Raw genomic sequence first — 27,337 nt, 5'->3', positions numbered from 1 at the left:
AGTTTTCTAGAAACAATGGAAGTGACACACAGGGATTGATGGCGAGTGCCTGGTGGAATAATGAGGCTATTTATTCCCTCTAACGGGAACAGAAAGAGTTCAGGGGGAGACTGTGTAGAGCCTTCTGCTGAGTTTCTCTAAGCTGTGACCTTCCTGCAAGGTAGCAGCCTTTATTGACTCGGGACCAGTTTCACCTCAGCCTCTTTGTGGCTGTGCACGTATATAAGCTTGTGCTTATTTTTCACGTTTATGCATGAACCTGCGCATCTAGTACATTATCCTTGGCAAGAACATGCATTCACACAGATGTATAAAAATATCAAATATAACTTTTCTTAAACAAATCGTTTAGCTTTAGCCCTTGTTTCACTCCATGCTTCCATTTATGTGTCCTGTCTTTCCTAACAGCCTACTGGATTTTATCCCTCCTTAACCACTGCTCTCCCCTTCTCCAGTGTGCCTTGACTAAATCGCTAGCAAATCCTCGCTAACGGATCATCTGTCTCCTTTTCCAGCTAACTCACCAATTTTTCTGCACTCATCATATCTCCAATTTCTTCACCTGTCCTCTCTGTCTAACTCCCTTAATCTCTTGATGTATAATGTATTTTCACAAAACACTGCCTGGATATGGACATTGGAAAGCTGCGCATTAAATGAGGCAAAAGCATCCCCTATCTGTTAGAGACTGGAGTAATAAATCTCCCAAAGAACAATCGATCGGCATTCTATCCCCCTCTCTTCACTAACCTGTGGGTGGTGAAAGGTACTGACCCTTGACCTTGCTGCTGTCAGTGGTAGTGCTGCCAAGCTGGGAAAGAAGCAGCAACACAGTGATTTGGGGTGTATGGCAGATTTTTTATAGATGAACTATTGACAGGAGGTCAAGGCACATCTACAGCAATTGTTTCAGCTGTGTTTTACACTCCTCTGTGTCTCTGAACAGGTATGTTTTCAGAGAAATCACTGCTGATGTTTCTGCAGGTTTGTGATCTAATTCCATCTTGGAAGGGTAATATAAAGCAGAAAACCTGGACAAAAGGCACGTTGTTTATGAATGGTCCCTATGAGTATGATTGAATGTTTATTCATACCCTTGGCCTCTCTTTTCATGGTCTTGCCAACCTTCTCTGGCTTATTTCAATTGCACAAAACTGAGGGTCCACAGACGAAATAATAGAAAAAAAAAAAAACAACCAATACCCAAAGTAAGGCAAAATGGGCCGTCATTCTCCCAGGAATTGTGATGTTCTTTGATTTGTGCTCTCTTTTGTAGATACAGTCCTCTTAAGGTTTTCCACTGCGTGACAAGAATATAAATACAAGCCTCAGGATGCTGCATTGTGTTAGAGAAAAGCTGTGGAGGATAAGTGTGTGTAAGGATATGTTTGTGCATGGGTCCATGGGAAAGAAAAAGATTAAGGGGAATGAAATAAAAGAAAAAAAGAGAGAAATGGCTGCCTAAGGTAAATTTGCAGAGTGACTTGGTACAATGTGGCCGCATTGTTACATTTTTTAAACGCGTGAATCAGAAGATTGTTGTGATGTCCTAAGATTTTGATGGGCAGCACACGGCTGTGCACCATGCGGTGTGGCAGGGGTCGAAGGATGATCGACCGCCTCGAAATGGATGGCTCAAAGAGTTTCTAACAATGGCAGGTAAATCGCTGCATTATTATGATCTGCTTTGCAGTGTTTCGTATGGTTCAACAACAGTAGGTTGTAACCCTTGTTTTTCTCTGAGGACAGTGCAGCTTTGCATATCACATCTGTACACAGAACATTATTTGATCAAAGCGATTAAATAGTGATTAGATAGTGTTTTTGGCCTGGACACATCTATTCTTTCAGTCCCATTGTATGTTTTTATTCTAGTGTGTCTTTTTGTGTAGTGACAGTGTGTTGATGAATGGGTTCTCCTACTGTGTGCGCCTCCTCTGCTCCTCTAAGCTCTGAGTGGTTCTGGGAGTTAATTGGCACTGTGGTGTTTCACATTGATCTGAGAAATTTGGGTAGGACTCCTGCCACACAAAAGAAATGGAGATACCAGGGGTAGTAGAGAAATGGAGGGAATGAAGTAGCAAAAGAGAGACAACAGATAATGTTTGGCAATTACCAATGGTTTACCAGGTATAGCCTGTATGTGAGTGACTGCAGATGGGTGTGAGTGTGTTTTTTGTGGTAATTGTTACTTAGGGAGTATCTGTGAAGTTACAAGTTCCAAGAAAGATGGTGGTGTGGTTACAGTTTTTTTCCCCATTCTTCATTTATTCTTTCTCATTTTCTGACTCCTTATACACTGTTTCCCCTCCCCTGCCCTTTTCATGTGAAGTGGCCTTCATTCATTAAGGACTGACACAGACAGCCAAGCCTGTAAAATACCCATCTCCAAATTATAGTCATCCTCCCGCCTGGCTCCCATCTGCACCCTCACTCTCACTGTAAACATACACACAAACACGCAAATGTCTTATTCTCTGTGGCTCACCTCCCTGTAATCACATGAGCCTACAATACTTGGGGCTGGCTAAGAGCTCAATTATAGCACTCACATATGCCCCACTTGTTAAAGGTGAGCAGTGTGTAAAGTGGTTAACACTGTTATTTTCTGGAGAATTTTGTGCAATTTTAGTGACGGGCAGGAGAAAAGACTGTAGAGGAGGAAAATAAAGGTTTGCTTTTCTGCTTCTTCTCCGTTGGCAGCTGTGAGTGTATCTTTAATGAGGCAGTCAGCCGAGGAATGTTAAATCACAACGAGGAAGTCTTCAGACAGGGGACAAAGCAGTGCGAGAGGGGAAACAGTGTAATAAGACCCATGTGTCTTGACTTGCTCTGCCTGGAAGTTATCACAGAAATATGATGATATGACGTGCTCTGGGCATCCTCAGTGAGAAGAGAAGCACTAAATACTCAAAGGGAAAAACTGTGTCTTATTTGGTGGGTCTGAAATTTAATAACAGAAAAATAATGTTAGTTGTTTTGCCTATTAGGCTATCACTTTTCCTCTATTGAATATGTATGCTAATGACCAAAAAGAGCCAGAAATAAGGTTATTGATCAAGTATGCTTCCATGCTCGTTCATAAAAGGAATTTGACTCCTGTTGTCAGTGTCTTTCCATGTGCATAATACAATGACAGGCACGAATGAACAAACAGGCCAAAAAAAAAAAAAAAAAAAAAAAAAAAAATTATTTGGTATGAATGACAAAAATCAGGCGAATGTTTGCTGTATACAGGTCAAGCACACTGTAAATACAGGGTTCTGGTTTCATTGCGAACTGTATGGGGGAAGCAAGGTTTGAATGAATAACAATGTGTAATTGATATATAAGGGCACAGTGGTGCACTGTTGCCTCTGGGTGTGTACCTCCCGGCCGGCTGAGGCCAGCAGGTTAGGATAATTGGCAACTCTAAATTGGTGTGAATGTCACTGTGATATTTGTCTCTATATGTTCGCTTTGCGATAGACTGGTGGCCTGTCCAGGGTGTGGGATTGACTCCAGCCCCCCGATTACCCTAAAAGGATAAGCTAAAGAAGGAACGAATGAATTGATATAAGCCTACAGCTTCTAACAGTGGCCTACAGTTACACAGCAAGTTGAATGTTATGTACAGCTGAGATGGCATTGTAGTTACTGGCCAGATGTTGTTTCGAGACATCCCGTGGCTCAGTTATTTGTTCATTACCGTTTTTGTTTCTGTGCACAGTGATCAGAATCGGAGGGCTGCTACAGAAACACAGGCAGATCCATTTACCCAGTCATCATCATCTGGTGAGAGTTCAAATAAGAAAACATGAGAACCTCCACATATGACACCAAACTAAGATTAGATTCAGTTTTTTTTTTTAATGCTCCACCTCTCTCTCTTTGTGCAATAGTAGTGCAGTTGGATTCATAAATTCTATTTAAACATTTTTTTTTTTTTTTTGCAAATCTGTAAGCCAAATCTGAAGTAAAACAAAAACATTATCACTGCTGCTCTGAGGTCTGATGTTACAGCATCTAGTTTACATCTCTTGCTATGGAAAACGACATAAACTGTCAAAGAAAGGGACACGAGCCGTAACATTTTCATCTACTTTTCCCCAACTGCCTCAGGCTGAAGCTGTTTTTTAAAGGGATTTAATAAGGCTTATTTTCAGTTCATGTATTCTACAGCTGGCTTATTAAACAGCTGAGTGACTGTATTAGCATTTTTGTTTTAGATTAAAACAATCCATAAGGACTACACATGTCTTGCAGGATGGGGCAAACAGATTTTCAGTGGTCGTGGGCGACAGTGAACAGAATCTCCACAAGATTAGGGAGGAGTATCATGGCACATCTGCAGGAGTGGGCAGTAATGCCTGGAAATCCTGTAGGAGAAGGTTAATGTGGGATTGTGTAAACAGTTCCACACAGACCTTTAGTATGAAGCACCTGCCAGAAGGAGGAGTTACACAATTCTAGGCCAGGCTGAAAGGATCTGCAACCATGTTTGCTGACTCAGGCGGTGTCCAAGTCCTGGAGGGGTAGTCAGGTTGGTGCCTGTGATCTGTCTTTTGTAGTCTGCTCTTGCCCTGTTTAACTGCATCAGACTCATAAATAGAGAAAATGCACCCAAGCAGTAAGGGTGTAGGATTCAAGTTGAACTTCCTCAGCTGGTACAGGAAGTGTATCCACTGGGTGTAAAGCTGAAAGTTTCCACGGCAGCCACAGTGATGCTAAGTTGGTGAAAGAGGTTGTATAGGGATCTGAACCTCAGATAAGGTCAGTGTCCCAAAAGGTGCAACTATTTGTTTAGTAGGAAAAGAGCAGTGAGAGGACAACACACCCCCAGAGAAAACCAGAACTGGATGTATGTTCCCGCAGCCGCCCTTTGCTGCTTCCTGTCTTTCAAGAAGTTGGTGATCTACAGGTAGAGTTGGAAGACTGTGTGCAAGTTGAGAGAATAAGTTTTCAGCAGAGGAGTTCCAGGACAAGAGCGAGGATACTTGCATACAGTAACTCTGCAGGCAGTAGAGATGTTGCAGGATAGAGTGCAGTGCCATAATGACTGCTTCATTAACCAACGTGTTTGCCCAGTAGGCAAACTGCAGGGGATCCAGCGGGGGGCCTATGATGTGCTTTTGGTGGGCCAACGATAGTTTTTCAAATATTTTTTTTTGTGAGCACAGATGTGAAGACATTGGGTTTATAGTCTATGTTCCTGTGATACAAAGTTTATGAAGGAACAGTGTGATTATGCAGCGTTTGAAGCAGGAGAGAACTTCACACTGATTGAATGATCTGTTGAAGATCTGGGTGAAGGCGGGAGCCACTTGGTCACCGCAGGTCTTCACACAGAAACATGTGATGCCACCCGGGCCATCAAGAGAAGTCAGCTCTTCATTGATGTAGCATGCATCAACAAGATGTAACTTATCAACAAGGCTAGAGAGCCCCGCTGTCACTGATCCCCCTGATCCCCAATTGCACCAATCACCAGCAAAAATTCCTTGTATGTGGAAACATACTTTGCAATAAAACCGATTCTGATTCTGATTCTGATTCTGATGCAGATTGGGTGAAGGGAAGCTGCTGGGTGAAGGGAAACCAGATGCAGATGTAAATCATGTAGTGAGTGACTTGAAGCCAGGGTTGATGCTTTTTTTTTTTTTTTTTTTTAGGTTTTCAGTGTAGCCTCTTTCGTCTGCTCTAATTTCTTTCCAGTGGCTGTAGCCCTTATCCTCAGCTTGATGAAGCTGTCTGACTTTGGCTGTAAAACTGTTCTAATTGCTGTACTTTAAAGTCTTGCTAGGGACACATGTTCACCATCTGTGCTGACACCTCACAAATTTACTGTCAGTAAGCTCAATCAGATTGTTGGCTCATCTTCCCACAGAGTTTACCACGGGCTCTGTGGATTTAAGTTTCTGTTGCCTCTAAGTTGGGAGAAGATAAGCAATCAGAGGGTTCAAAAGCCGCATGGGAGAAGGAGCAGTAAGCATCCATTTAATGCCGTGTGACAGTGTGTTTCTGTTCCCAGTGGGATGCTTAATATACTGTCTGTATTTGTGCAGTTCATTGCTGAGGTTCGCTCTTTTAAAATCCCCCAGAATAATGAGACGAGGACTCTGGGTGTTCTTGCTCCACACCGGTTATCTGGTCAGCCAAGCACTGCAGCGCCTTGCTCACACAGGCTTGAGGCGGGATGTAAACACTGGGCAGAATAAAGGAGGAAAAACTCCTGTGGTGAATAAAACGGATTAGTGTTTATGAAAAGACCTTGAGGGTGTGGGCAACGGATTTTCTTTAACACTGTTCACTGATGTAAAAGCTGATTCTGTCTCCCTTAATTTCCCTGACACACCAGCCCCGGTGCGCTGCCCAGTCCTTAGAGAAGAAAGCCAGGCAGGTACAGTATATTGTAATGTCCACGGAAGATTCATTTCACCAGGTTTATGTGAGTTAAATGCGTGAGCTCTTGCTGAGGAGTTTGTCTGCTTTATTGCCCAGAGAGCAAAGACACATAATCAGGTCTAGAGGACTCTGAAACTCCAATGGTTGGAGCTTCAGCTGCACCGGCTTATTTTCCTCACTGCCTCTCATGTGAAGGCCTGTTCCACCTCAAACTACAGCCTCTTTAAAACTGTGTGAGTGCGTGTTGTTCCTGTTGCTTCAGTGGAATTATAAATAATGATCTTTGAAATGTAAAAAATGTGATTTGAGAACAGGATTTAAAGCCTTTACTTTCAAATTTGGGCTTTTCTTTGTTAGGTTACTGACTGACTTCAAATGACACAATAAACCACTGCACGTTTAATATGTGTATTGATTACAGAAAAAGATTGTCCACGGCGAAATAACTGCAGTATGAAAAGGATTTAAAAAAAATAACTGAATGAAAGGGGAGGATGAGAAACTTATTTCTATTTTAAATAAAAAATGGATGACAGAAATTCAATCCAGCAGTTGGTATAACAACAAATGAAGATGAATTTCTATTATGGGGAGCCAACCAAAAAAAAACTGGAATTTCATTTAGAGGCATTGATTAAGATGTTAATGCTCCAGTGATTAATACAATTAAACACTGCTACGGAATTTTAAGGGTTTCTGTTTTTCTTCCAATAGAAAAAGTAAACCAAATCAAACATTTAGCTTCTTTGAGTCAGGATAACACTGAGTTGACTTTGACGTTTAATAGAAATAAATCAGTTTAGAGCTCCCTTTCTCGAAGAGTGGCCCGTGGACCACCAGCAGTCAGCAAGCAAGCTCCTGAGGTCTACGAGTAAATTTGTTAAAATATAGATTCTAATTTAATGTTCCTCAGACTGTCGAGTGACCACAAAGCCTGCTAGTGAGTAGTGTATATGTCTTGTTTTCAATATTAAATCAACTCTTGTGTAAATTCAAACATTATCATTTGAATTGGCTGTTTTGCAGTGTTGTTGTACTTCAGCAAAGTAACCGACCGTTCTGCGACACTGTCCACTCACGTAGCTACAACAGTTAACTGTTTATGTCAGAAATGTTGAGCCTGACATTTGAAAGGAAATGTGGGTGATGCCCTGAGGCTGAGCTAACTTTCACCAGTAATCAGCAGCCTATTAACTAACAAACACACACAGGAGAGAAGATCGTGGACCGGTGGCTTAGGACTGGGTCAGTTAAAGAAAACAAAATATAGCCTCTGACATAACGGACACAGCAGGAAAGTGTTGAGTTTTACTGGTAATGTAGTCACTATGACTGAGAGCATAGTGTGTTGGATGACATCTGGCCAGTGTTCATGTGTGTGTACTAACTTTGATGCTACATAAATAACACCACTTGTTGCCGTTCAGTGTTTGCGGCGCAGGGGTTGTTGAGGATCAAAACTCTGTCCTGGGTCTCGGTCTGTCTTCTGTGCAAGCTCGCCTCAATAGTATTAGGCCCTATTGGTTTTGGGGACGTTAAGGGAGTTAGGGGGTCCTTGATCTGAAAAAGTTTGAGAAACACTGGTTGAGATGAGTTTAATTTCAAACATTCATCTCCATGTTCTTTCACGCACCTGACAGTCGGAGCTGAAATAAGCTTCTAAACTAAAAATAAATAAAATACACTCTCTGACAAATAGCCTTCAAAACTTTGAAACATTTCTGCTGAATGTCTCTCCCCTGATGATAGGTTTCACAAAGAGAAAGGACAAAATGTCACCGTAAATTGGTTGCGTCAACGTTAGACTGTTATTCTATAATTCCACAATGCACAGTAGCAAAAGTGACACCTTTTGAGTTTTTTGTTACATTTTGTGTTGTACACAGGAATAAAATATAGCTGAAGTTTATAGACATGAAGCCAGGGGAGAGGACATGAATATGACAATAGACAAGTTGTCCAATCTCTTTCCTGCCGGATTTACGCGCTGCTTTCAACACCACAGACTAAGTTATGTTATTGTAATAGGCCATCTGGAAAACTAGGTTAGTCTCTATGGGACAGCATTAAACAGTTTCAGGACCTATATTACAGGTAGACAAGTGTACATCAGCCTCAGAGACCAGGTGTCTAATAGATTTGATGGTGACAATGAAACTGCCTTGACCCAGTTTTATGCTCTTTATACATGCTCCTTTGGGAGAGATTATTCAGCAGTATGTTAGTCTTTCCAGTTACACACACACACAACAGGCTGAAAATACATCTTTCTGTTGAACCATAGAACCCAAATTATATTTGCTATTTGCTTGCTTGACATAAAGTGTAACCACGAAACTGCAGATGAATGATGCATGGCGCCCTTCGATTTAAAGAGGAAAAGGAAAAAAAAAAAGGTGCCAAATCAAAGACTCATGCTTTTCATCACAGCGAGCAACCTGCGGCAGATAAACAGAAAGTGAAGTTGCAGACCTGACTCTACTATAAAACCATACCTTCATCATTATACAGTAACTTCAGATGGCCTTAAATCAAAGTTATGCACTGGCAGTTTTATCATAAATAGAAGTAGAATGAATCCCTTTCCAGGAGACGGAGACTGTTGCAATTGCTCTCGATAGATTTGGCACACCAATTAAAATCTATGGGCACTTCATCTAATTAACACGTAAGCTGCCAAACTGTCAGAACGGAAAGATGTCTTTATTGATTTTCCCAACTGGCTCCTTCTCTGGTGCTAAATTGAGTTTGGATCTCTAGTCTCGAGCATGTTCGCCCAAACGTGCTGTGAATTATCTCATGCACGCACATCTTTACACTATTCTATTAAATTCAGTGACAGTAGCAGCTTTCGAGATTCGTGAACTCTGACTATTATTGTCACTATCTTCATGGTATCAGATTTTCACCACATGTAACAAAATCCTGAAATGGCTTATTAAGATAAGAAGAGACCTACAGATGCTCAGAGGTGGTGGATGGCATTAGTGAGCAGAGTTGGGCTGGAGGAGGTAGCTGCGGTGAATTTCTTTCCAGGCTGCAGGCAAGCATGAATCCATTTTTCATTTTTGCCCTGAGGGTAATCGATGATGGGGGTAACGAGACAACAGCACACCCTGAATGAGCAAGGGTACACCGAAAGGTTCAAAGTAGCCTACTGGCTCATTCAAATTCATTCTGCTAAATCCAGGGCTTTCCATATTCCCACCATGTCCCTACAGCATACCATAGGGAGAGCTGGCTGGCACTCTAACCACGTTTTTTATTATGGGCTGCACTCAGTAATGGCCTCGGGTCAGCAAGGAGACCTAGATCTACATTAATTCAACTAAACCCTAAAACTCAATACAGTGGCTACACGCGTCCCTATGCCGAGCAAGGACACAGTGTGGTGGAGGTGATGAAGCACCCAAAACCATGCAGGCCTGACTAATATCACACCATTAGAGGGTGGCAGTCCTGAATGTTTCAGACCTGCTGCTCTAGACCTATTTACATACTGTGAATTATTAATTACTGAAGCTCATGTTCAGCAACAGAAATAAATCTTGAATTTGTTTTTAAATTCTGTTGCAGTTTAGTTGTGATACAATGATGCTCTGTTTTATTTATGACTTAATGAATAGATGTTACTTGTAGGAGCTGTTTGTTCTGAGTGTGTTTGCAAGTGCATCGCTATCTAAAAATCATGTATTTACAATGAAGTTCTCAGTTTCCTTCATTAGACATTTAGAAGTTCGCCTGAATGTAACAATTTCATGGTTTGATTGCAATAAAAGTGATAAACAGAGATGACACACAAAATTAAACAAATCCTTTGCCATGTGGTGTCGTTATTGCACAATATTAGGTTTGTGTGCACGGGGGCTGAGCTGCTCACAGATATACTGTTTTGGTCCTAAAGTGTGTGTGCGTGCAAGAGTGCTTTAATCCAGAGGGCTGATGGGAGACTTTCCCAGATGTGGTATGGCGCGTCCATGACCTTGACCGTTTACCGAAATAGACTCCTCCAAGCTCCACTTATTGTCCTGCTTTGAACTTGAGTGAACTGTGATGGGAGGTTTTTTAAGATACATGCAGATTTACCATGGTGATAGCTCATTAACACTCTGCTGCCCAAGCCAAATTTATTCAGGAAGCAACATTTCTGCAAATGTGCAGCTTTTTATTTTTATTTATTTATTTATTTATTGGGACGGGTGTTTCTGTGGAGCCAGAATATGAAACAGCCTATTACCCTTGTGTTTCCCCCATGACTGCTGATTGAACTTTCTGGTGTGTGTTTAATAAAATTCATCAAGCTGTGTGTTATATGTCATATGAAGGTCTAATTCAATCAAAATGTCCTGAATAAGTTGTGAGTGCCTTCGCTGCCACAAGAGCATGCTTTACAAGAGCAGGCAGCTAAAGTGGAGCCACAAGAACGACTACGATGGTACTGAGGAGTACCCCCCCCCCCCCCCCCCGTCCCCGTCCCCTTCCCTTGAGAAGAAATATTTTGGTACATTTAATGAGAAGTGGTGTGAAGACGGGGGATTTGGCTTTGAAAAAGTTGATAATTTCACAGTTGAATTCATTCTTTTGTTGGCATTCTTTTTCCTGTCAAATTTGAGGGGAGCTGTGGACTAATGTGTCATGCTGCCAGTGAGAAATGCAAGGATTTGGACAAGTACATAGAAAAATACAAATTTTAAGCAGAAGGCAACCGTGAAAAAGCTGTGAGGTTAGAGGAGCAGGAATTTATCCTGTTGATGTGTTTGTCGCGTGAAATATAAAAATATTGTAATTGAATTGCTGGTCTCTTGGCTTGTGTTGTGATGTTGTGGTGCTGAACAGACAGCTCTCGTCAAGTACACTTTATAAATATTCATTCAGCCTACTGCATTTATTACCGAATGCTTGAGGAAGTGAAAGGCCAACAACGTTTGGTCGTCTCTTTATCTTGAGCCATCACTGGCTGTGACCGGCTATTCCACTCTCTGTGGGTGAGTTTCTGTCTTCTCTCTGCTTTGACTTTGAGTGCTGCACTTGTGATTTCGTGTCATACTGGCTGTCACTGTGTTGTTGATGGGGTGATAACTCTAGCTGACCAATACTGTGTGAAAATCTACTTTCCAGGGTTTGGCTTGGCATTGTAGTGCAGACCACAATCTCCATGTACATGAGTCATATGTTGCCAAGAACGCGTGCGCGCACACACACACACACACACACACACACACTTACAATTGAGCCACTTACCAAGCCAGTGTTCACCCGTGATCTTGCCAAATCCCTCCCGATAGGACTCCCATCCCCTGAAGAAGTTGACCGAGCCGTCCTCCCTGCGCTGGATCACCTACGCAGCCAAGACAGCAAGGCAAGAGGTCAGGGGGTCAGATGAGATTCATCTCACACTGAATGCTTCATCCTCCTCTGTGATGAGTCATTCGAAGTCCCCCTGTTGGTCGCTGAGCTCATCTAGAGCTAAACTAGATGAACTCATAAATGCTTGCTCTTTCACAAATGAATAATGCAGATGCTCTTTCCACTAAAAAGGCAATTTGTTGGAAGCTAATAAAAGGAAACCATTAAATCTTGACTGACTTTAAATCCAATCGACATGGAATCTGCATACTTAATTGAAATCCCAGAAAAGAGATGATATTCATAAAACAATAATCCTAAATACACGTGGAGAGAGAGAGAGAGATGAAATTTCTCTTCATCTGTCCTTCGAATCGTGAAATTTCATGAAGCAATGGTGTGTTGAGAAATTATAGCCACTCCTTCAGTGTGAGAAACAAAGGAAATATTAGCAAGTAGCAGATATCCCACGATTTAGCTCAGCTGTGTGTGTGTGTGTGTGAGGGTGCTGTATGTGTATCATCCAATGAAATACTCTATCCATTAAAAGTGCTGACATGCCACGTGTCAGGCCGAGGATGAAAGGAAATTGGAAATGTGCTCCTGAAGAGGAAATGCATGCAGATGGAAAATAGTCCAGGACTCGCCGTTGGGAGGCTGCGCTAATGTTGAAATGACAAAGGAAATTCCCTGAGCCAGTTTATGCTCAGCGTAACTAATCCCCCTCACATACCATAAGGTACCAGATGGCACCAACATCCATATTTGCTTTTAACATCAGCGCAGACAAAGAACAAAAATCTCATCATTCTGATCCCCAGAACTGCCTCCGTCATGATCATCTTAATCATCATTACTGTCATCATCGCTTATCAACACCATCTAATGATTTTAGGGATTTTAGGGAGGCTGGATTCCTCATCTCCTCATCCAGAGCACTCTGAATCTTTTAATAAGATAATTCCAAAGATTGATTTCTTCATTTATAACATTTTCAAAGCATTTTTAACCTAGACCTAAACACTTAAATTAAACAAATAATCTTGATATAGATTCTTTAGATTCGTTGTTCTTTTTACTGAAAATGGTGTCAGAGATACGTGGTGAGCAGGAGATTTTAGGATGTGAAAATTAGAGCTGAGCAATTAACTGAAGTAGTATCAAAACCAACAATACAACTTCTCAGTGACTTCATCTTGTTGGTTATTTTGGTTACTTTCCCCAGGACGTGCATTCATGAACAGTCGCCTTAAAAAAAGACACAATCACGTTGAGTCACGTGGCTTAGCCCTGTCCAGCTTAGTCTGCTCTAAGTCTAAGTGAAGCTGGTGATACATATGACACGAGCGCGAACACTGACCTCAGGCTACTCCCATGCTAATATCTTTTAGTTTTAAAAACTTTTGTTACATTTACACCTGAGACTTTTGAAAACACTGCTGGCCCCTTTTCAGTTTGGAAAGTGCAGAGTTGCTGTAGTCTGGATGGGCAGAAACAGAGATGCAGACACTCGCCTCGTCTTATCGGTCACAACTACCAGAGAGTGGTGAATGCAACATGTGTAGCAACCAAAGGAAACAACAGCAATTTGTTTCATCACTTGGAACACAATCACATTGCCGATTATGAGGAGTACATGGCTCAAAAAAAGACAGAGACCGACGTCAAAGTAATCCTTTATTAATCGGAATCGAGATGAAAGTTTGAAATAATTGTGATAATGATTTGAAGTCACGTCATCCAGCCCAAGTAAAAGTCAACCTGTAAAAAACTGTACAACAGTGACCCTGTTTCTAAATACACTCAAGCCATATTTGGCATTTCTGCAGTTGCTTGTTACTTATCAGCCAACAAATACACTGAACCTGATCTACAATAATAACTATCTAATCTAATACCTTATATCAGCTGATATCAAGATGTAAGTCTTTACAAACGACTCACAAACAACCTGTTTCAAAAAGTGAATCTCTTTAAGTAATTTTAGCAAATGTTACCCACACAGGAGTAAACTGTGCATTCATTGGGGACCATTTTCAGCTTCAAATTAACATGCATTTGATGCTCCACTGAGTATTCATTGTAATTAAGAAACAAGTCACTCACTGCACCTGTGCAAGTCATTGATACGATTTTAATAGTTCAGCGCACAGAGGAATAAACTAAACCAGGCTGTGGCTGCACAGACAATACTTCTTAGTAGGATCGAGTCATCTTTTCTTGGGGTTTGTTGACGTCTCCTTTAATCTCTGCAACTTAAATAACTGACAGTTGTTTCTCCTGTTTCTGAAGCCTCCATTCATTTAATCCTCTGACTTTTTTTTTTTTCTTTGAGGCCTGTATGGAGGTCGGGGAGCACACAGCGCTGCATGAAGCTGTCAATTATACACAAAGAAACAAAGGGATTTGTATCATCTGTTGCATAAGGCTTTCACAGGCTTTGCTTCTATCACAGTGCATTAGTCCATCAGACTAGCATCCAGTCATTTGTAATGCAGCCAGTCATTATACTTAATGACTTCCTGAAGTTGACGCTGAACTCTATGTTGATGGCTCTACAGAATTTGACTCCTTCCATTAAATCTGAATCTGAGTGAAAACTAATTAGTATGACAGTGTGACTGACTGTTATCATGACTATTAACATGAGTAATAATTTACTGCAATCCTCTGTTACTTATTTACAAATGATTTTACATAAAATATTCTGTATTCTGTCTCAGGAGAAATCACTATGAGGTTTGAGACTTGACACTGCAGCACAGTAATATTTGTAGGTAGACAGGTACTGTTTATATTATTGCTACACATTTCAACATTAATTGCATGGTAAACAGAGTGTACAAATAATGTTACCTGTCATTCATACACAAGGGTGGAGCGTGGCCACAGAACAGCTAAATACACATATGGAGAAACTAAACTGTTATTCAGTTCATAAAACAGAACTAATATTGTAAACAATGGAGTTGTGTTACCATGGTATTATGGTATTAATTATATACTGACAGCTGAATACAGTTTAAATGAAATCCGGCCTCAGCGTGGGTGGGGTACACCCTGGACAGGACACCAGTCTATCACAGGGTTAACATTCACACCTACAGACAATGGGTGGGAGGAAACCACTGCACCACTGTGCCGCCCTGATGAAAAGATGTATTTATAAAAATAAATAAATAAAAACACAACTTTTTAAATGTGTTACAATGACATGATCTTTAAAAATGAAATGATCTCTGAAAAAAAAATGTTGAAAAACTCCTTTCATTGCTCCATTTCATTGCTTTTTTCTTGTTTTAAGGCGATATGCCAATGATGATTGATGATTGTGCACTTGTTTGCTATTTCAGTCTGTTTGCATGCTAAACTGGAGTATCAAAGTGGATAGCTGGTTAGTGACCCCTGCGTTTTCAGTGTCACTTGCAATGATTTTACATTTTCACACCACATTTAATTGACTTGCTTTAAATAAACATTGCACTCTGTAAAATGACTTGCTGTGAAAACACGTAGATTCATAAAACATGTTTATTTCAATGAAATATTTACATGGTGATATTAAATGATATTACATATAACCCACCAGGGACAATAATCTCTTAATAAGGCCATTACTGCAGCGAGCATAACTATGTCCTGATTAAACTACACAAAAGACCTTGGGAAATAAAGGCTGTGGCATTCGACAGTTGCAAACAATGCACCGTCATCATGTTACTGATATGTCAGCAGAGCCTGTGAGGGAGCCTGGTGTTTTCTCCTGATTTCTTGGGCTAACGGGTGCGATTTATGCCATGATTGGGAGAAAAAAAACACTCTCTGGTAAATGCACTGCAGTAAATTATGACTGTTTGAATTTAGGAACCAACTAGGGTGAAAATTCTCTTTAAAAAAAAACAAAAAACAACCTTCCAGCCTGACTGCAAATTGATAATGCTATGTTAAAAATGAGGTGGAGGTTTTCCATTTCATCCATCCTTAATTGTTTTCTTACTTTCTCCCCTGGCACTCAGTGTATTAGCAGCAGGAGGCAGGAAAATTATATGAAGAGCCTCCACAACTCAATAAATCACAAGAAAACTTGAGAGAAAAAAAAAAAAAACTATCTTTCTTAACTTACACCAAAGAATATCAAACAGATACATCAACTTCTGTCAGACTTTATGAAAAGACTTTAGACAATGACAACCGAAGCTTCTAATTTTCATTCAAACCATCTGTGGCCTTTCAGAACAATTTATCACATCACAGATCTGAAAAAGTCAAAGCCGGTCGAGCTGCGTACATACTGGAGATCCACCTGACAAAGATCTCTGATAGTCTGGAGTTGGAAAGAAAAGAGAATGAATAGCAGTATGCTCTCATACAAGCATTGTTCTGCTGTAATTTATGTGATGTAGATATAGTTATAGCCTGTATTATGTTAGCTCAGGTGTTCAACAGACACCCTTGAAGCCGGCTTTCGTGTCTTGGCTAACCTCTCTCACTAGTGGTGAGAGATAGAGCTTCTGTTGTGACAGAAAACCCCAGACACCGATGCACCAGTAGGAGCTAAATCGGATCACTGCAGCAGGGAGAAACCGGCCAGTGGTGACACGAAGCAGTGCTCTACAGCAGCAGGTTAACCAGCAAGCAGTTCAGTTCAGATTAGGGTTAACACTCGTGTCCTGCCGGCCATGCCTCCTCACATGTCTAGTATCCTTGTAAGACTGGAGAGCCCCTCCAAGGTTTAATTGCAAGTTGACACTGAAGGTCAGAATCTTTGTGTGTGTGCGGATGTGTGTGTGTGTGTGTGTGTGTCCTGGAGACATGCATTTTCACAAGACATCATCATCTTCTTTTGCATTTCAAGAGGTAAAGGTAGTGATCAAAACTGAGCAGGGGAAGGAAGCGTGGGATTTTGGGAGTATTACACAGTACGTGTGACTGGGTGTTTGTGTCTGTCTGTGTGGACATATGCATATGTCTGCATGGTTAAAAATGCTTGTATGCATGTACTGTATGGAAAGCCAAAAAGGTTACAAAAGTTTTGTATGTATGCTACTAAGCACGTTCAATAGATGTGGGTTTCACATATTTCTTTGCATGCACAATTGCCTCTGTTTGTGTGCACGTGTGTGTGTGTGTGTGTGAGAGAGTAATTGTGTTGTGTGTCAGCACTGTACTTGGTATTGTTTAAGTGTGTGGGTGTAAATGTTAATGTTAAAGTTCAGGAATATGCAGCTGAGAAACAGATGAGCCTGCCTGACTCTTAACATTATAGTTACTGAAAAAGAACCATTACTCCATCTCAGCGGCAGAAAGGATTGTAAAAGACTGTTGGTGCCACAAGACAACAGCTTTTCAACTTCAGCTTTGAAGAAACAAAAGTCCAGTTCAGCGTCTATAAGTGTGCATATGTACACTTTTACAGATGTACAAGTTTATACTGTAGCGCAAATGCCTCTGTTTTATTGAGACCTGGCTGCTGTCACCTCATCCCCCCAACACACACACACACACACACACACACACACATACACACACACACACACACACTGACAGACAGACAGACAGACACAAACACAGTTTCCATTGGGACCCAGCTTAACATCCCAACTGACAAATCCTTACACACAATGTCTAGCTAGAGGGCAGAGCCTGACATTAAAGTTGTTTCTGTCAAGGTCAGAAGCTGACAGACTTGTTCTATTTGGGTGTGGGGCAGGTGATGTTCGAGCACACACACACACACACACACACACACACACACACACACACACACACGCGAGAACTGCAGTTGTGCCGCAGCAGCCATTTCACTGAGCAAGGCCTCGTCACAGAAAGTACAGAACAATCCAAAAACTGGGCTACAAAATCAATAATGACTACAGGCTCTGCTCATAATGGCATGAACATCCCAGTAGCGAACACACTAATAACAGCTAATGGAACCCAGAGCACTAACATGCATTGGTTCTAAATGTTGCAAATGTCATTTTAAAAAAAGCTTGGCCTACTTCATTATGTAATCTTTGTTCCACTGGTCACAAAATAACAGAGACCTGATGATATAATTTAATACACTAGGATGTATTATTTGGTTTATATAATATAATGCATTATTAATTGTTAATCATCATAAAATTAAACCGACACTCTTCAAAGTGTCTTCAATAATGCAGCATTAGAAGCTTCACTGTTTCATTTATTGCTATTGTATTGTCTTGTAAATTGTTTATTTTTTCACCATCTGTACAATAAAAATATTAGAAAAAAGTTTTTCTTTCTTCTTCTTACTTCCTCTCACCGTGTGGCCCTCACACCCTCCATCACTCTTTCTCCATATTGCAGTGTTCTGACTTTATCCCTTTTCCTTGCTGCTCTTAGGTAATTAATTCTTTGTACAAGCTGTTCTACATGCTCCACAAAGCCTAAACAACCAATCTCTCAGAGGAAACTTTTTTTTCAGACTTATCTCCACGTCTGCAGCAGTGTATATTTACTGTAAGAAAATGCATCATAAAGAAAATTGTCAATATAGGGAATTTGTGTAATTGCAGTTGCTCACAATATGGTGAGAGTCGTCAGTTAGTGAAGAAATCAGTCCAGATGAGGCAGCTGGCAAGACACAAATGACTAAATACATTTCCTATATTCTCACCTTCTGTTCATTTTGTTTTAGTTCATTAGCTTCATTTTCTTTGTCTTAACATTCGAGCTTGTGCACAAACATTACACTTGTTTTTGTTTTCTAGGTGCACTAAATTATCTCCATCGCTTTTCGCTGTTGCCACTTTTGTACCGGGAAGTTGCACCGTAACAGTTGAACAGTGAAACAGCTCTTTCTCCTCTCAGTTCCTTCTTGATGCATGGTAGCCTAATACAGCACAAAGGCAGACAGGCCATACAGATGAAGGAAAGTACCTTTGAGGGGGGGCAGTGGTTGCTGTAACATGTTTTGTCAGAGTGCCTGTGTCAGCAAGGACCCATAAACTAAGTATTGACAGTTAAGTCTCTTGTATTCTTCCTCCCCAGTCAAGGGAACTCTGTGACAGCTCTTCGGAAAAGTGAGACCCGTGTTCCAGGTCTTCAACCCCCATTGCAACTTGTCAAAAAAAAAAAAACTTTGCTAAAAATAATGTGAAAAAAAAAGACTGTTTTATAAAATCATTTTATGTAAATGAAAGGACTCATAGAGTAAGTATCTACCTGCAAATGTTAAATGTTGAGTGTGAGTTATAGGTAAAGCATTTTAACCTAGAAACACGCAAGTCAAGTAAAATGTCAAATAGAATTAACAAGGAAATCTCCTATCCTTAATGACCATCTCACCCAACACTTGCTAAAGGGCTACTGCACTGGCATGATCACATTAAGCTCCCTGTAATCTCTGCAGTAGATGAAGGCTACTTAACAAGCTGCCTTAAGCTCTTCAGCAGGCTTTCTGTCAACTACTGGGAGCCCACAGCGTGCACAGACGGACACCCTGACTGACAGACCAGAGCACCGCGAAGGATCCACACAAGCACTCCAAAGCTGATTGGGGCAGATTTACAGTCTGGCATATGACTTGGTGGAAAATAGGAAATGTGCCAATAGCTTGTTAGCTCCTGGCATGTACACACTGTGAGCACACTATGTTTATATGTTTGGTGCTTTGGCAGCAGATGTCACTTAGTACTGCTGCTCTATACTGACAAACTGAAGATAATTGGTAACATCTTCAGAGAGTGATTAATACATACAGCCATGAGAGACAGACTGAATTACACAGAGAAAATGGTTAAATACAGAAATAAGCAGATATGTAAGCTCTGAACACAATACAGGAAAACTGTAGAAAAAAGGATAAAAGAAAAAATAAATAAATAAATGAAGCAAGGTTTGATACTAATAGAATCAGCACCAAAGGCTGCCTCACACCTTTCAGATTTAACTTAGATCAAAACAAACTGGCAGAGGAATTGCTAACAATTTGATTACATTGTTAAGAATATTGATGATGCGGTGACAAATTCAACATCGTCTGATGAAAGCACTTGTAAAAACCACAGCAGTCGACAGAATTTCCATCTTCAAAGAGGACTGCCAACATCTGTTGGTGAATGTTTTATAATCCTATCAGAAAGACAGATGTGCTCTGAACACAGCAGCAGCAGCGAGCGAGAACAGAAGGAGAAACACAATCATCCACAAACACTCTTTCTCTCTCTGTCACACACACATACATGCAAACGCAATTTCTGCATTTACATGTACTTAAGTAAAAAAGATTATTCCTGGCTTTCGGCAGTAACCTGATTTTTCAGGCATCATACAAACAAGAAACCTGGTTTTCCTTATTGGGTTAAAGGATTAAGAGAAACAGGGTTAACAGGTAGATTTCTTCGGAGGTTTTTTTAGACATTTTTTAAAATCTTTGCATGGGCGTGACAAAGATCCACCACAGGGAAAGATTTATCATCACACTGTTAACAGTGTGGCAGCATAAAAGCAAAGATCACAATAGACATGCTCATAACGCCAATGCTAACATGCGGATGTTTTCCAAGTATAATTTTTACCATGTTCACCATTTTAGCTTAGCATGTTTGCATGCTACAGAGTAACACAGAGTACAAGTGACTATCATGTTATAGGTTTTAAAGGTATTTGGTCATAAATCATAAAAGTATTGGACAAATGAAATCAAATCAAATCAAATTTTGACCTGATGATGGTACTACAGTAAAAGTCAGTGAAGTTATTGTGATTCATCTCAAAGGGAACATGACTGTCCGTACCAGATTTCATTACAATCAAAACCACAAATGTCAACCTCATGGTGGCACTAGATGAAAAGTCAGGGAATCATCAAAGTCAGTAGGATTCATCCTCTGGGGACCATGTGTCTCAGCTCCAGCTGTGACCCCAGTTTTTTTTTTTTTCCCCCTTGTGTTTCCCTGTGTTCTCCCTGTTTTCTCCTGTTTCTCCTCCTCCCTACGGTGCATGTGTGTGTGTGTGTCATGGGCACGGCTTACTTCAACTGGCACCTGGTTAAACTCCACATCTGTCTGCAATCACCTCATCAACTCACAGCTCAAGCACCGCGGCTCTCCTTCCACTCATCGTCAGATTGTTCCGCCTGTTCAGTGGCAGCTACACACTTGGCCGGCTCACGACCACAGACACTCCAGTAATTCTTGTGATTTACCTCGTGCAAGTCGCGGTCCAGATTTTCTCCTGTGCCTAGGATTCCAGCTGTCTCCACGACCGCCACCTCAGCTCATTACTCAGCCATCTCATCTCTCACTCAGCAAGCCACCTGCCAGTCTCCACCTTTCCTTCCAGCCCTTCGGTCTGCCGGTCCCCCGCCATCGCCAGCCTCCCTCGCCCCTCCTCTACCATTAGTATTCATTAAATCCATCTAAATCTTCATCTTCGTCTTTTTGAGACATAATTCATGTCTAGTTTTTTGGGTCCTATAAAAGCAACATTGAATAGAAATGCATGTTTTATTTGCAAAGGTAGTTTGTTCAGGACCAATGTGGTGCATCAACTGCTTGCGTGGCTAAAAAGTAAATAAAATACAGAACATGTAAACTATAAATAAAATTTACCTATATTGGTTCAGCAGTCTGACTCTTCTAGCACATACTCTGTATTGTAAAAGCCTTAGTTTTCACACTAATGTTCTTTCTTTTGACTGCTTAAGCTTTTAGTTGGAAAAAAAACAAAAAAAAAACTCTAATGGCATAAAAAACATCGAGCAGCAGTGAGTGAGTCCTATTCGCGTGTCTGCTCATGTAGCAGGGAGGAAATACAACATCAGTGAATGTTCCTGCAGCACAGCTGTCTAACCTTTCCTCACGTAACCTGCACCCAGTCCCGGCTAATGGCGCTAATATCCTGAAGGACACGTCTGACACTGTGCGTGATAATGCTACCAGTGCTGTCTTTTCAGCAACACAACAAACTGTCTTCTCATTCCAGTTAATGAGGGTAATGTTAGCACCATTGCCCAGAAAAGGGAACGATAAAAAGAAAAAAAAAAAAAAAATAGAAACCAATGTGAGTAAACTCACAATTCAGTGCACTGAATCAAAATATTATAGGAAATAAATGTGTTTTGAACAAAAGTTGGATTGTAGTCTGAAGTTTTCAATTTTCCTACCTTTACAAAACATTTACAGATAAGACACAACTGCACAAACATCCATCCTGGGTTTTCTTCTTTTTTTTCCAAACCAATAAACTAACAGAGATGAAATATTGAAGAACCTCTGAGTCAGATAGAAATACTGAAAAAGCCTATACCGTACGCGCCGAAATGCTCAAAAGGCACTCCAAGCCTCTAAAGGAGTGATACAACATGCACACAATCGTACATTCAATCTCAAACTTTTACATTTCAGTTCTTAGCTGAATTGAATATTTGAGAGTGATTGCAGTACTTCTGATAAAAGCACCATTTGATAATGCAACTCCACACTGCACTCTGATATATGTACTCTCATTCATTATTTATGCCATGGTCATTTTTAGTCCCTTCCTTTTAACAAATAAAATAGTAATAATAGAAGACATTACCCTAAGCCGTGAGGCTGTATTTAAATGGCATTTGAAATCTCCCTTGGCTGAAACAGGTAGACCACATGCCCAAAGGATTACTCCATCTGAGTGAGGGCTTGTGTGTGTGTGTGTATATATATTTTAGTATGTTTGTGTGTGACTGGGTGGATCTGTAAGCACATATGAACACACATTTAGTGAATGTTGACGCACTCTGTGCCTCTTTCACTACTCGAAAAGGTCATTTTGTCCCATCCAACTCATTCTGTAGAGGTAGGCAGAGTGTGTGGTATGTGCGTGTTTGTATGTGTGTGTTGAGGGGGCTTAGGGCCTAGTGATGACAGCTCTTTTCTTTTATGTCCTATCTGCCATCATCTCTCCTTCCTGTGTGGTCAGACACTCTCCAGGGCGTGAGTTATGTCAGCGGAGAAATACCACCCAATTTCCTCTGACAACCACCCACATCAACCTGTACTAATGTCTCCTCTCCTCTCCTCTCTTCTTTTCTCATATGTAGTTCCTCAAACTGACAATAAATTACACGATTGATTGAGATTACATTGAACTGATACAAATCCTCACTATCTTCTTTCATAAAATACACAAACAATATTGTGTCACAATTTCCATTTGAGTCTTGGTGACTTGTTATTGAACCATTAAGATTTTAAGTAAGACGACACAACCTTCATAACGGCAACCACAATTGCCAAAAATAGTAATTAGAGGACAGCACGTTGAATTTGCCTTAAAGATGCCCTGTGTTAGCGTGTTACTCACCAAATGAACAAACTAACAAATGTGTTGATTCTATTTCCTTCCATATGTAGCATTGCTGCATATATTGGCATGTCACTGCCAGTTATTGATAAATTGAATAATTTGAAATCACGAGCAGGAATGTGTACTGCATCACCGGTTTGTACACCCACATACATGTGTTTTTAAACAAGACTGTGAAACCACTGTAGGAAACTACTAGAGGTCAAAAACTTTTAATATCCCAAGATTTCCTGAAATCGGTTGTTTTAAAGAAATCATGGTTAGACCTACTGTATCTGTCATGTTCTAAAAAGTAGTTTGACAAGATCACACATAGGAAAACAGCCATACAGTCAGCAACTGTACTCGTTAATGTCAGTTACTTAGCATCCATCTAAAGTTTGCTTATGTAAGCTAACATGAGCCATCACACGCTGCTAGTATAGTGGGAAAACACCTCACCTCTTCTATTGTAATTAACTTATTACAATTTAGAACCTTGGCCATGACACTTAATATTTATCTCATGCCTCCCATTTCTCTTGATCATATCTGAGATGTTTCTAGACCTTTATTGGAGTTGACCTGTGGTCATTTCAAGTGATGGACATGATTTGGAAAGACACACGCCTGTCTATAGAAGGTCTCCCAGCTGACAATTCATATCAAAGCAAAATCAAAGCCATGAGGTGGAAGGAAATGCCTGCAGAGCTCAGACAGAGTATTGTGTCAAGCTACAGATCTGGGGAAGGCTATACAAAAATTCCACTGCATTACAGGTTCCCAAGAGCACATTGTCCTCCATAATTCTTAAATGGAAGAAGTTTGGAACCAGGATGCTTCCTGGAGCTGACCACCTGGCTAAACTGAGCAGTCGGGAGAGAGGGGTCTTGGTAACAGAGGTGACCAAAAACCAAGTGATCACTCTGGCTCCAGAGATCCTGTCTGGAAATGGGAGAAACTTCCAGAAGGACAGCCATCACTACAGCACTGCAATGATGCCAGATGGAAGCCTTTCCTTAGTGAGAGACGGCTGAATGCACCCAAATGACTCTCAGACTTTGAGAAACAAGACTCTCTGGTCTGATGACACCAAGATTGAACTGTCTGGCCTCAGTTCTAAGTGTCACATCAGGAGGAAACCAAGCACCAATCATCACCTGCCCAATACCATCCCAACGGTGAAAGAGGAAGGTGGCAGCGTCATGCTGTGTGAGACTGGTCAGGGTTGAGGGAAAGCTGAATGAAGCAAAATACAGAGAAATCATTATTGAAAACCTGGTCCAGAGCACTCAGGACCTCAGACTAGTGCTGAGGCAGAGCCCTGAATCTCTGAAGAGACCTGAAAATGGCTGTCCGCTTACAGTCCCCATCCAACCTGACAGCTTGACAGGATCTGCAGAGAAGAATGACAGAAAATCCCCAAATCCAGGTGTGGAAAGCTTGTTGCATCACACCCAAGAAGACTCGAGGCTGTAATCGCTGCCAAAAGGTGCTTCAACCAAGTACTGAGTAAAGGGTCTGAATACCAATGTCAGTTTGATAGTTCACTCAGTAGACTGTGGACTGATACAGGAACATCCTGTATATAACTTCAATCTGTACTCTAAATGTCACGTAAATTAAATTAAAAATAAATAAATAAATAAATAAATAAATATATATGATATAATAATATATATAATTATATATAATTATATATATATATATATATTATTTTGAGGATGGGGGGTTACATTATTATTATCATTTTTATTATATTCTGTAAATGTGAAATGGAGCACTGCAACATATCAATTTCCCGTGAGGGATTAATAAAGTATTTCTGATTCTGATTCTGAAATGATTTTAAGGAGGCACCATAGCAAGATGTGAAAAAAGTGTAGGGGTCTGAATACTTTCTGAATGCACTGCGTAATAAACACCTGACGCTGTCTTCTCAGTAGCTAAAGCGAGCAAAAGATAACCACAGAGAGTTTGCTAGAAACCTCCTTGTGTCTGGCCTCTTCACTTCAAAAAGGGAAAAAATAGGCATACATTTATATATGATCCATGAGTCATTATGCCCTAGAGGATGTTCCTGCCTTAAGTTCATGTGATTTCAGTGAAGTCAGCAGCACTGTGCAAACACCGTATATTCAGCGTTACCACTGCCAGTACCACTGGCTATACACATTAATGTAGAGTTACCCTCCACCTCAAAGCTCCATCAACCATACATTTTCTGCCTCTCTCTCTCTCTCCCTCTCTCTCTCTCTCTCTGAAAGCTCCTGACAGGTATGGTTCACATCATCTCTTTTTTTTCTGATCTCTGGGGAAAACAGATCTTCATTAACGCTTAAAGCATTCAGCAAAAACTATTAATAAGGCAGCATTGTAATTTATGCAGCAACATGGCAATGAGTGATTTATAGTACAGATGATCAGGTGAAAACGCTAGGCGTCTTATACAGAGATAAAGTGTTTTTTGAAGCTAATTTCTCATTTATGAAGTTAGAAGCCGTGGTTTTTGTGGGACGTGTTGGGTTGGTTTTGCTTGATTGTACATCAGGCAGAGAAATATGGAAAATGGCTTCTTTGATCATACAAAATCTGTTTCCTTTTGCGATGGCTGATATTTTTTGTCATTTTCTTTGAACTTTTGCAAACCATGAGCAGGACCATGAACCACGAACCCTGCATGTCTACCTACACAGCAACATAACCGCACATGCAAAACAAATCCTTGGTGACATGTGTGACATGTAGACATATAAAGAGACATATGGACAGACATCCTCCTGAAGGTCATCACTGACTGATGCTACAGTGCTGCTGATCAACATCTCCTCTTGTCACCATTACTTAAGACATCTGCATTATCCCCCAGGCTCCCAAGGGGCTATCTTTTTACAGCAAATACAATAGAACAGAGAGATTTTATCACCAAGGCTTTATCTGAATTAAGGCGTTGCAGGGTATTGAAAAAAATAAATAAAATTGCTGTTCCCCTGTTGTGTTACCTTCATCTGTATGTCTCACTTCCTCCCTCTCTTCCTCTCTCCACATCAGATTCATCAGTCGCTCTCTTTTCTTTGTCTCATCTGAGTCCTGCTCTCTCCTCTGTTCCCTCCCTCTTGTCAGTAACCTGCTCATCTCTCAGTCTGTCTCCAGCAGTCTCTGCTACAGTGCAACGGTATGTCAAAGTATGCTAATGAGGTGGCAGCATATGGGCTCATTCCTTATTTAAGCTCAGCCATCAGACAGACAGTAAGCCACTCAACTCACCGAGCATCCCGTCTTCCTACCTGCCCCTGTTGGATCACAGCACGCTGATCTCTTAATGAGGCTCAAGTGTTATCACAATCAGCTCTACACACCTGGCAGGATCAGTAACGGCTACATTATCACTTCAATCTGGGCTGCTATGTAAATCCTTTTATAAGACAAAATGCAAAATGTGGTTACTTAACATTTTTGCACTGTATGAAAAAAGGGAGGGAAAACACTCGCAAGCTCTTTCTGTGTTGGTGCACACACTTTTGCACATGCATTAATTCATGCACACACACACACACACACACACACACGGGCATTTGCCCCGCACTGACAGCCTGGTATGCAGCTCTATTCCATCATGCTGCAGTAAGCACTCTGTCACTCTGACAGTCTCTCTTTATTTGATGATAGGAGGGTACGACCTTGCCTATCTCGCACAGTTAGTCACCGATTTACAAGCACACACACGTTCACGCACAATTCACTGTCATGCCAATGTAACAGTGACTTGGGCTGAAGTTTGATATGTGTTGTTTGTCGTAGAAGACCAGTATAAAACCTGGATCTTAACCCTACTCTAGGACACATGTAGCTTTGCTATTCTTCTTCTTAATGTTATGCTTGATAATATGTATAATTATTGTAGACATATTAATAGCAGCATTAGAGTTCGGTACAGTAAAAATCTGACAAATACATTTGCACGTGTCCACCCGCCAAAGACTGCAAGAAGATCTGTTTACAGGTTGGAGAATTCCTTCTTATTGAAAATTTCACACCTCGTAACATTTTCACACATTCAACGAGGGAAGTTCTATAATGTCAGTCTGAAGGGGTTTTAAAATATCCATCAAAATCTTGTTAACAAGACAGAATCACACCTACAAACTGAAAAATATCTGGCAGACTTGATTTTAATACATAACGCAGTAGATTTATTTGTCCCCTTAAAGCATGTAGAACATTTTAATGCAGCCTGAACCACTTTCCACAACATGAAAGAAAAAGAAATTATTTCCAGAACAATTAATTCTTCAACTTTTGTAAATCA

The 27,337-nt window shown here is 40.7% G+C and overlaps 1 protein-coding gene across 5 annotated transcripts in view; it reads right to left on the bottom strand.

The window, feature by feature from the left end:
* The window catches only part of fibcd1b (fibrinogen C domain containing 1b), a 108,004-nt gene that overhangs the window by 20,052 nt on the left and 60,615 nt on the right, over nucleotides 1-27,337 (bottom strand). For all 5 annotated transcript variants that reach the window (XM_071466323.1, XM_071466320.1, XM_071466318.1 and 2 more), the window contains one exon: nucleotides 11,626-11,722. In XM_071466323.1, the coding sequence (XP_071322424.1) occupies nucleotides 11,626-11,722 (97 nt within the window). The remainder of the gene's footprint in view (nucleotides 1-11,625; nucleotides 11,723-27,337) is intronic.

The sequence above is a fragment of the Trachinotus anak genome, unplaced genomic scaffold (genome assembly GCF_046630095.1).
Source record: "Trachinotus anak isolate AG129_WGS33_773 ecotype Australia unplaced genomic scaffold, CSIRO_AGI_Tana_v1 ptg000028l, whole genome shotgun sequence".
NCBI classification, from domain to species: domain Eukaryota; kingdom Metazoa; phylum Chordata; class Actinopteri; order Carangiformes; family Carangidae; genus Trachinotus; species Trachinotus anak.
This window is presented reverse-complemented; position numbering and strand designations above follow the sequence as displayed.